At 40.3% G+C, this 11,395-nt stretch overlaps 1 protein-coding gene across 1 annotated transcript; it reads right to left on the bottom strand.

Annotated features, from left to right (window-relative positions):
- Window positions 1–1,927: 1,927 nt before the first annotated feature.
- On the bottom strand, window positions 1,928–2,245 carry FOXG_15922 (uncharacterized protein; the record flags this gene model as incomplete). The annotated part of the gene is made up of 1 exon (XM_018396021.1): window positions 1,928–2,245. One exon carries the CDS (start codon window positions 2,243–2,245, stop codon window positions 1,928–1,930), a length of 318 nt encoding a protein of 105 aa, XP_018256561.1.
- Window positions 2,246–11,395: the final 9,150 nt, after the last annotated feature.

The raw sequence follows: 11,395 nt of genomic DNA, 5'->3' as shown, positions 1-11,395 counted from the left end.
GTATTAGCTTCTTGCCGAACTACTAAGAGAGAGAAGCGTCCGCTTGAGACACTCTAACTTCGAGGGCCTAAATCAGATGTCCAACTCTAAGTATCCGCAAGGTTAGCAGCAACTATAGACCACGTTAACGCAGCAGTATGCCAACCGAGATCACAAGACTTTCTTAATCTAGAACTATTTATTCAGGCAAAAGGTATCAATCTCTTGTTTAAATACCCAGATGCCCTATCCGTTCTTCTGTCGGTCATGAACAGCTCCCAGCTCAGCCGCCCACTCGGCCCGCTTCTCTACGAGAAAGTCGCGCGTTTCGAGGTCAGCAGCCAGGATGGCCCATCCTGATCGGACTTCGAACACCTGCCGAACCTTGTCTGAGACGGCGCCGAGTTTTTCCCGGATCAGGGTCCGGATTGCATAGCCACTATAGGTCCTGGCCGGAGCTCCGGCTTCTAGACGGATGAAGACACGGAGGTCTTGTCGGGGTGGAGCGATGGTCGATTGTTGCCCTTGGCGATGAAGTGGGTCAGATTGTCGGTGTTGTCGGTGTTGTTGTTGATGTTGGGGAGTTAGGCGGGCGCGGTCAGTGGGGAGCGAGGCGGCGACGCTGCTGTAGGTAGGCTTAGAAGCTGGTGCATCGCCGGAAAGCTCTTGTTTCCAAATGCTGAGGAAGCTGTTGGCGAATTGCCGAGCGAAACGTCGCTGCGGTCCGGCGGTGAATTGCTGAGCGGCTTCTTCAAACTTGGCGCAGAAGGCCTGGAAAACCATCAGCTTGGCGTTATACTCTTCCACGCGCTCGCAGGCGAGGTCATTGGCCGATGTGATAATAGAGATTGGCTGATCAAAGATCGATGTGGGGTTGGCACGCTCAGCTCCTTCCGTAGCTGCAGCAGTGGTGGCGGTGTTGAGTGGTGAGGACGGTGTCTGCGCCGTCCGCCCGAGTCCCGGTGAAACACTAACGGGACCGTTGACGATTGCAGGGCTGTTTTGCAGGAGAGCTGCACGGGCTTCTCGGTTTAGATTGTCGGGAGTGTGGATCCCAAGATCAAAGCGATTCGAGACAGCGGGCGGGCTTGTCATAGACGAGGCCATCGCCGCGGCTTGCGCCTGCGCGAAGCGCAGGTTGGGTCGTTTGTTGTGCGCTTGTTAAGGATCTTGGTGTAGACAGGGCCACTTTCTTAACACTTGTATGCCAAGAAAGTGTGATGACAAAGGAAGGCTGGATAGGATAGTGCAAGTTATGGAAATTGCTATAGGGTAAGCCCTTATCTCTAGCTGCTTCCTGCTGCTTGTTCTGCTGGTGTTAATAATCTGCTATCGCTTTTCCCTTGGCTGTTGCATATTTGCGTGGTCATCCACGCTTTGTTGGTCTCTCCATATTAAATCCAGTATACAATAGAGTAGGAGGTAAGAATAGCAGGATATGAATTGGGGGTGATTCTTAAGTACGCAGGCAGTGCAATTAACAGGATATGAATCAGGCGGGATTCTCAGGCAGAGGACCAGGCGAGACTCAGATTATGCGATTGCGTCGTCATGTGCCTTATGGGGACCCCATATATCCACTAGAATCTGAGTGACTAGTAATACTCGAGGTCGACGACGAGGTCAACAATTTGAAAGATGAATATACAAACAACGAGCAGAAATTACTTGTAGAAATATAAATAAGGTGAGTCTGGAGGTCTTATTATATGCTTTGATCCAGTATTAATGAGTTTTAAATCACATTTAGTCTAGTTCGAGTCGGTCAAAATATGATGTTGATAAGTGTGAGAAAGTACGATGTCTTAACATGTTAAATCCCTCAAGTTGTCTTTGACTACTATCCACCCTTAGCTCCAAATCTTTACCTTCAAATGTTAAAGGTAGGTGTCCACATACAAACTGATAGGATAGCCTAGTATCAGCTCTCTAGTACAAGTGCCAGGATTTATTTCACCCTATAACTCCTGAACCTCCTCTTTGGGTTCTGCTGTCCCTCTACTCCATAGTATGCCGTGCCCTTGCAGTTGGCCTTGCTGTATGCTGTGTATCCATTTGGGTCCGGCCAAGCAGGCGTCTGAGGATAAAAGGTGATGGAAGTTGTAACCCAGTCGTAATCCGAGCGAAGGTTGATGCAGTTGCCTCTCTTGGTTCCATTGGCACTAACTCGTTTCATTTTGTCGCCTTTTTCGGCAAAGAAGTTGATAGACCAGGCTTGTGCAAGACCAATTATGGCCAAGATCATAAGGGTTGAAAAGAGTCTCATCCTGAGGTAGTGATTGGGGTTTATTTGAGAGTGTGATTGAAGGTCCTTATTTACTGACAGTGAATAGGTGCTTTTCATTCCTGCGTTCTTGGGCATTTAGTAGCATTTTATAGCTATCTTAAGCTCCCTATCCCCTCCCGACCACTCGCCCTATTCTCAGAAAATTCAGATCCAGATCATCAGAAGACGGCTTTCTATTATCCCGTCTTACCATAAGCCGCCACACTAGAGAGTTAGAAAGAGATTAAAATGCCCAAGATCTTCCAATAAATACCTCGATTAAATCTTATTTTGGAGTGGTGAGACGCTAGCACCGATCTACCACACCCTGCAATTTCTTTGGCTCTGGTCGTCAATACCCATCGGCAAACCAGGATGGGGTATATGTTAATATCCCCACTGGAAACAATTTTTTGCGTAGGCGCAATTGCCAGTTGTCGCGTGTCCCGGATAACGCTATGTGATTCGAAGTACGACTCTCTCTTCTCCTTGAAATATAAGATGAGAGCAACGGTTACTGTACCGGCAGAAAGATTTCGACATGCCGCTCGAATATCCTTTTCTATTATGTAGCTTCTTTACTTCTGACAGCTGCCACATAGATCTTCCTACTATTTATAAAAAGTGCTCTCCTTTCCTCATCACCAATCGTCCCCTTTTCGCACAAGCCTAACTCTACTGTATCAAGGGCTCGCTGTAATGTGCCTAATTACACAGAATTTGGCCCGTGCACGTAGCGAAGTCCAGATCTTGGTTTTTTATCCAGGGTTTGTAGAGTTTTCCAGCGTTGAACAATATTTGAGATTGTTTGTGGTGAACATCTTGCCTCTTGTGCGACAGCTCGATATGACTTCCCACTCTCTACAGCCTGTATAATAAGAGCTTTAACTACGTCATCGAATTCATGGTTTCTTTTGCGCTTTGCGCATAAGGTGGCCAAAATTCCATTCATTTAAGACATGTTTTGTCTAAGTTTTGTCCAAGTTGTAATTAGGATCAGTCTGATTTTATCTGGTGGATTACACGTTGGCGGGGCACCGTCCACAGACTTTTGGACACTAATTTTACTGAATTGTTAAGTGCGAGAAGAGTCGGCTCCAAGCAATCAGGATGTAGAATGGTAAAATAGCTGTGCAATTTTTCGCCCGAATCCTATATAACAGCTGTTAAGCTTAGTTGGTCAAATGGTTTGCATCGGTTACACAGCCCATACTAAAGCGCTTTAGCGAATAAGAAGCCCAAATGGGTCATCTTGGTGTTAATTAAGTTATGTTTCTTAGGATTATAACTAATAATAAAAAACAAATAAAAAAAAGAAGAAAAAAAAGAAAAGAAAAAGAAGAAGTAACCTCGAAATCGTGAAAAATCCGTTTAGCATAACGGCTTGCTTTATTATATAGGGAAGCCAGAGATGCAAAACAGAATATAAATTGCCCCGGCATTTATATAGATTGCAGTATTACACCTTATATGGCGCGGCGAGAGGATGTAAGTTTATTATTAAGCTGCTTTTAGATATATATAAAGTTAATGTTAATGCCTAAGATAGGGATAGCTAGGCGCGAAAGATTGTTAAAAGAACTATAAGCATAAATAAAAGTTCTATATAGAGTATAAAAAGAGCCCCCTAAGGCTAGCAGTTAAGTTAGAGAAATATTATAGTATAGATAAATTAACTATATTGCACTAAGCGGCATAGTAGATACTAGGCGATTAGATTAGCCTTACTAATAAGGCTTTTAGTGCTTTAAATTCCTGTTATTCTGAAACTCTAAGTAGAATAATTTATAGTAATGCAATTATTCTAGGCTGATGTGGATATATCTGAATCCCCGTTATGAGAAGGCGCCATGGCTTAAGATCTAGAACCTTAGTTACTATTTTTAGGGTTTCTAATACTAAATTACATTAATACTATAGCCTTATTAAATATAGAAAAGGTATACTGCCTAGCCATCAGGCTATTAACACCAGGGTTAAGCTGCAAAAGTGTTAAGCCTTAACAGGCTATTCCTAGAAGAGCCTAGTCTGCATAAAGTATATATCTTATTTATTAACCTGGCTTAACTAGTATAGCTAAAGCCTCTTCTTAATATCCTTCTTGCCCTCTAATAGGCTAGGATATAGCTATATAGGTCTTATATAATTAGATTATAAGGTCTCTAGGCTTTAATTATTATAGTTATTATTAAAGGTATAAGTAATATACTTTAAATTAAAATAATTTAATTATACTTATCTATTAACTTAAAAGTATATATAATAGTTATTAAGGTCTTAGTAAGAGTCCTAATTCTAACTAGTATTACTACTATTAATTACTTACTTAATAAAATAAATTAACTTAACTATATCTATCTTTACTTATTAGCTTAAGCCTCTTAATAAAATGCATTTTACTACTACTGCTATCTCTGCCCTCCTTGCCTCTGCCGCCTTAGCTATTCCCCTTAACTCTACTCCTTATAATAACCTAGATAGTAATATCTTCCTAGACTTTAACTGCTACTTAGACTAGGCAATCTGCAAGGGCAAGATTACCAAAGACTACTTCCCTAACCTTTAGGCTTCTAATTATAATAGTGGCTATATCTGGTATTACCGGGGTATTAATATAACAGGTATTATTATAGAGTAATACTTTTTCTTTAAGGATAGCTTTAAGACTGCCTATAACTGCACTGCTAAGTGTTTAAAGGAACCTAATAAGTATATAAACTAGGTATAGAAGTATACCTTTATGCCGGAGGATAGTAGTAAGCAGTTATATACTCTGTATAGTAGTCTAAACCTGCTAACTGATATAATACTTAAGTATAACTTGGCAAACAGCAAGAGCTTTAAGTTATTATAGGCTGCAAATAACCTGTAAGCTAGAGCCCCTATGCTATTAACTTTCCTGGATGCGGCTAGAATAATCCCTGATAAGTTTGGCATATCTGGGTTTATAGTGCAGGACCAGAACGGCAGATAGTTCTGTTAATAGGCTTATTATTCCGTGGGATTATGTCGGTCTTTGTATTAGCTTGAAGAGGGGGCTTAGATTAGTAGGCTATATTGCTTTTAATTTCAGTTGTTATCTATCTGTTTAACTTTCGTTTCTTAATATTTTATTATAATACTATGTCAGTCCTTAATAAACTACTATAAGTTAAGAATAAGGGTAGTAAGTGCGTTTTAGAAAGGGGTTTAGGCGATATATAGACTCCACAAGGAAAAACCGGATAGTACTGGTATAGAATACAAATAGAGAGTCAGCAGAGTTTATAGATGAATTTATATAGTGGTATTGTCTATTTAGTAGTGTTTATAAAGTTAAGCATTAGATTGAGTGTTGTGGTTAAAAGTTAATCGTATTGACAAGAGTTAACATTGATTTTGAGGACATAGCCCTGTTGGATCGAGTTATAGGTCGCCCTAGGGATTGCATTGTATAGCGCCTCGCAGACGTCATCAGAAACTAAGACTAGGGTGGTGCTAGTATCTGCAATGGTCTTGTTACTGGATAGGTTGATGATCCATCGGGGGGCGCAAGGCTGATTAAAAACAGCGATCATCCCCGCATTTTCGGCAGAGCTGAAAACTTAGCATAAATTTGCCGTGATTTGCGGTAAGTCGATCACAGATTATCGGTGACAGATGCCTTGTCGGGACTCACGCTGGATGATTGGGCGTGACTTAATTTGTTGGGATTATTCTAAGTGATTTATGCCGTGTCTTGCTTTCAGTATAGGTACGTGGTCGTGTTTAGAATCAACGCGTTGATTAGCTATATCTCGATGCATAACGGTGTATAATGGTTATTTTTAGACCTTGTCCGCAATGCATGCCAAATTAGGGTAGCTTCTAGTAGTTGAATCCTGTTATATAGCCTGAGTTCTTTGCAAAATTGAATTTGCTGCCTACCTAATACTTCAACAAGCGGCTATAGTGAAATAATTATGCCTTATAGTTGCAGCTGTTGCATATTGCCACTATTAAGTTTAAGTCTCTTCCTGTTAAGGTAATAAAGAATTAATTATTACTAACTATTAAATGTTTAAAGGAGGCTTAAGTGGTGGCTTAGCATTACGCCTTATGCTTATTAGCGCATCTCTGATTGCGTCTATATTGCCGTTATCTCTATCAATCACCATTACCTATTTAGTCCCTTGCAGATGTTATGGCTGACCCTCTGTCGATCGCTGCCAGTATTGCTGGCATCTTGGCCCTTGCTGGAACCGTTATCCACAAGACGTATCAGTATGGGTCCGACGTCAAAGGCGCACTAGACGACATAGCCAATTTTTTACGAGAGTTAACAATCACAACTGGTCTCCTCACCGCGTTGAAAGCATTAGCAGAGAATAACGCGTAAACGAAGACAAAAAACCTCACCAGTAATAGAGCACTAGCTTTAATATGCGGCAAGCATAGAGCACTCGAGAACTATAAGAAAACACTTGAGTGTGTCTCTAAAGAGTTAGATAGCCACGAGAGCCAGCCATCGCTAAGCAAGGGGCAAATAGTGAACTAATTGACTGGGCGTCTAAAGTGGCCATTTTAAAAAGAAAAGACAAAGGAGCTCGTGGAACAAAGGAGCTCGTGGAGGAGTTAGAAAGGCAGAAAGGAGTATTTACTTTGGCGCTGTCGATTAATAATTCGTAATTCTCTATAGATACTATAGAACTCTGAACTGGCGTACTGATTAGTTATATAAATACTTACTAAATGACCTTTGCTATGGTTTTGTATTGTTTATCCAGTAGAATGAAGAATGACGATATGGTAGGTATATCCCTCTGGATCTACTTCTATATTAAGAAATAGATTCTAACTGATTATATTAGATAAATAACTAAAATAGGTCCTGGAGCTGCTATGCTTGGTAGATATTAAGAAACACTATATAAATACTAGCATTATGCAATAGCCCCAGACCACAACGTGGTTTACCAATGGCGAAGTGCTCTAGAAGTTAGTTAATAGAAATAATAAGGTCCTCTGGGTTTATGGCAAACGTAAGTGCAGACTTTATGCGCACAGGCAACTACTAGCTAATACAAATGGCCTTTTAGCTGGTTCTGGAAAAACGGTTCTATTGTTAGTAGACTTATTGCCGGTTACTAAACACGAAGAAGGCACTAATAAAATTTTAGCTCTTCTATTATTAATAAACTAAGAAAGGAATAGCCTTAATCATCTGGCTTTACTTACTTCCATTGCAATTATTAAGATCCTAGGTCACGAAATATACTCATAATCCTTGGCGGACTGCTTAAATATCTGGCGAGGCAAAATAAAGAGGTCGCTGAGGATTTGGTTAGAGCGTTTGGCGCAAAGTGCCGTCCTAACAGCCAGGTGGATGATCTGTTACTCGATGATCTGAAAGCTTTACTTACGGCGGCATTAAGACATTTTTCGGAAGTCTGGATCCTCATCGATGCACTTAATAAAGCTCAAGACAGGGCAGCACTTATATCCCTCTTGCATAAGCTCATGCTATCACCAGGAAACACTTTCAAGCTTATTATCATAAGTCGCCGGGAAACAAATATTAAAGCAGAATTTGGCAATTTTCCATCTGTAGAACTAAACCAAGATATAAACCAGGCCGGCATTTATATATACATATCAAAGAAGATCGAGCAATAAGTTCAGAAAGGGACTTTTCCCATGTATAACTGTTCTTTAAAAGAGGCTATAATTACGTAACTTGTCTTTCATTCTGGAGGCCTGTAAGTCGAATTCGAGCATACCCATCGCCGAAACAGACCCTATGCTAAAATGCAATCTAGCTTCTAATGGGCCAAGTCTCAATTAGATAATTTATTCCTGCTGCGGGGTAAGGACCAGTTGCGATCTTTCCTAGACAGCGTTTAAACACTACTTAGCACAGTTTATAAGGGAGCACTACTTCCTGTTAAAGCGGAATATACTTATTGCAGGCTGGCACGGCTTTGCCTGAAGGCTCTTATGAGCTATAAATCTGATGCTTTAACGGCATTCTATGATTATGCATTAGTTCTATGGATGGAGTATGCCAAAAGTTCAGGCCCTGACTCTGACTTGGATTCTGAAATTACTATATTTCTTAGTGAGGGTTAATTTTCTAACTGGAGGGATAACTCTTTATTTGCTAATTGGATAAGTTACTCCGAGAAGAAGAAGGAAGTCCCTTTTTACAGTAAGTATCACCCTTGCAAGGCATTCCTCTAGGCTCTCATCATTGGATGAGACACTGTTATAACCTGGCTTATTACTAACGGCCTCTATTGCATTCGGGATCCCTATAGCTATACTATTCCTATTATTAATGCAGTTATTCGTGGCGCATTAAAAGGAATTATTTCTATATTAATTAAGTATAATAGTAATATTAATAATATAAGATTTGGAGCCTAGATGGCTTTAATATGGGCTATGCAGAAAGAAGGTAAGGAACTAATTATATTTCTACTTAACAATGGAGCCGATGTAAATAAAATTACTAATAAGGATCAGGTAGGAGGCTCTGCCTTTAACTAGGCTATCCTCTATAGATTACCTAAAATTATGCTATTTCTTATAGAAAAAGGTGCTAATATGTATTAGCCGGTTAGCTATATTAGGATAGTAATTTAAGCTGCTATAGCTAAAAGGAGACTTAATATTTTAGAGGTTTTACTTTAGAATAGTGGTGATGTTTATAAGTCTAAAGGGCGATATAGTATAGTTCTCTACCTTGCAGTTAAGCAATGTGATATTAAGAACAAGGATATAGTGTAACTCTTACTTAGGCATGGCGCAGAGGCGGTTATTAATGCTCTTATTCTAAATAGCAGGAGTGCCCTATATTATACTATTATTTAGAACTCTAGCCTAAGAGTAGTAAAGCTACTGCTAAATAAGGTAGTAGATCTGAATCTTAAGTTAGGACTATTAACTAATCTGCTGCATAAAGCCATACTTAAGAATAGCATTAGTATAGTGGAGATATTAATTAAGAGTGGAGTAACTAGATACTCTAAATATGGCCTATATATATCAGCGCTTAAATATGCTATATATGCTAGATATAAGTATTTATTCTATAAGATCCTAAAGTTTAACTCTATTAAACTATGAACCTTAACTAATCTTTCGAGGACTCTTTAATAGGTAATAATTAGTAGCTATTTTAGTATATTAGGCCAGGCACTGCAGGAAGGCGGTAATGCTTAAGACTGAGATAAGCATAGATAAAATCTATATATTTATATGCTATATATCTAGTCTGACTAAATAATAAAACTCCTAGAATAAGGACATGGCCTAAGAGATGCTATAGACTTTGGAATTATAGCTTTATCCCCGACTAGATAGGACTTTAAAAAGCTACCTAAGTACTACTAATACCTAATTTAATTAGAAGACTTAAAGTTATAATTCCCTAGTACTTAGGCCCCTGCTTTGGTTTAGCTACTTATTTTACTAATAAATCTATTATCTAGGATTTAGCAATTAAAATCACTTAATCACAGATAATACTATACTAATAGCAAATCATCCTATTTATCTATGCTTAAATTACTATCTTAAACTTAGTATCTTATAGCTTTAGAGCTCCTTGTATATTTCTATTGTATTAAGTAATAAGTGAAATAAAAGCTGATTATAGAGAAATAGAAAGATATGCTTTGGCCTTAAGGGGAGTCTCCCTAAGAACAAGTATATAATTAGCATTAGCGGCTTATATTTCTATATCAGCGGCGCCGGGGTCACCAGGCTTCCAAAGGTAGAGGTAGCTGATACTATTAGCTGCAGATACGACTGGGCCGCAAGTGAGATCTACTTCACCTTAAATAGGGAACTTTTAGGTAAGATTTTAACTTACTATTTGACTACTACAGAAGTAGACTAGTTCTAGGGCAGAAATAATTATAAAGAACGTTCAAAGGGATAAACTTTTCCATATTATCGAATTTTCAGGCGACTAAGTAACTATTCTCATGAATTTTAGTGATAAGCCGTTTCAATATAGCCCCTGCGCTTGAAAAGGGGCCAGAGAACTAAATCAGAAGATGCTTCTCTTGGAACCTTTGGATAAATAAGTATGGCCAAAATATATTTCTTCTGATATACTAGAGATATTCAAGAATTGGCCACATTATTCACTAGATCCTAATACTACAGTCCGCCTGTTCTGGCTGAACATTCACTGTGGGGTTCGCGAGCGGGCGATCGGATTGGGTCGACGGGCCATGTGCACGGGCCATTGATCCAGGACAACTTTCCTCCAGGACAGCCAAGTTGATTGGCCCAAAATTAAGCCTCGCGACATCTTAGGTAATCACCAATCGTGCTTATCTTATCACTGTGTTGGCGGGGTAGCATGAAACCGTCGGCTGTACGAGATGAAATAATAAGGGTTGGTCAGCCTCGGACGCCTCCTCATGTATCTGTCCACGGATTAATAAAGTTCCGCTTCCATGTCATATACGTTAGTCTTTTTACAGGCCTTAAGTTATTTGAAATCTTTACATTTCACTTTTATCTTTGAATACCATACCCCAACTGTCGCTTGCATTTACCAGAGCGTTCTTCCATCACAACCTTGTTTTCAATCCACCATGATTTCCAAGGAAGAGAAATTCGCTTGCGAAAGCTGCATCCGTGGCCATCGTGTTGCTCAATGTCAGCATACAGGTGAGTATGACATCTTTAATTAATCTGGATGGTAGAACCACCTACTGTACGCTGCCGTAGCTGACGTCAAGACGTGTAATGAGACCGCCCACTTCTACGGGTCAGTAGAAAGGGCCGCCCAATATCGCAATGCACTCACTGCCGCTCCCTGCGCGCCTCGCGATCTGTTCACACGAAGTGCAAATGCGCATCAACATCGCACCAGGTCATGTTGAAGCAATTCGGAAGAGGTTCGACCCTACCCTTAACCCTACCCAACTATCTGCAAGTGGCGCCCATTAACACCTCTTTGTGTATAGAACGATGCGCCTGTTCAGAGGGCGGCGCATGCAAATGTGCATACAAGAGTGATCGGGGAGCTATAAACGACATTCTCTCAGTACCATCCAGACGCGAAAGCTCTACATCATCTACAGCCTTATCTCCTCCCGGATTCGAGCCTAAACCTTTAGAACATTGCTCCCCTCCCGCTTCGATCAACCTCTACCGAGAGACTGGCGCCAG

The sequence above is a fragment of the Fusarium oxysporum genome, chromosome 2, assembly GCF_000149955.1.
Source record: "Fusarium oxysporum f. sp. lycopersici 4287 chromosome 2, whole genome shotgun sequence".
NCBI lineage: Eukaryota > Fungi > Ascomycota > Sordariomycetes > Hypocreales > Nectriaceae > Fusarium > Fusarium oxysporum.
This window is presented reverse-complemented; position numbering and strand designations above follow the sequence as displayed.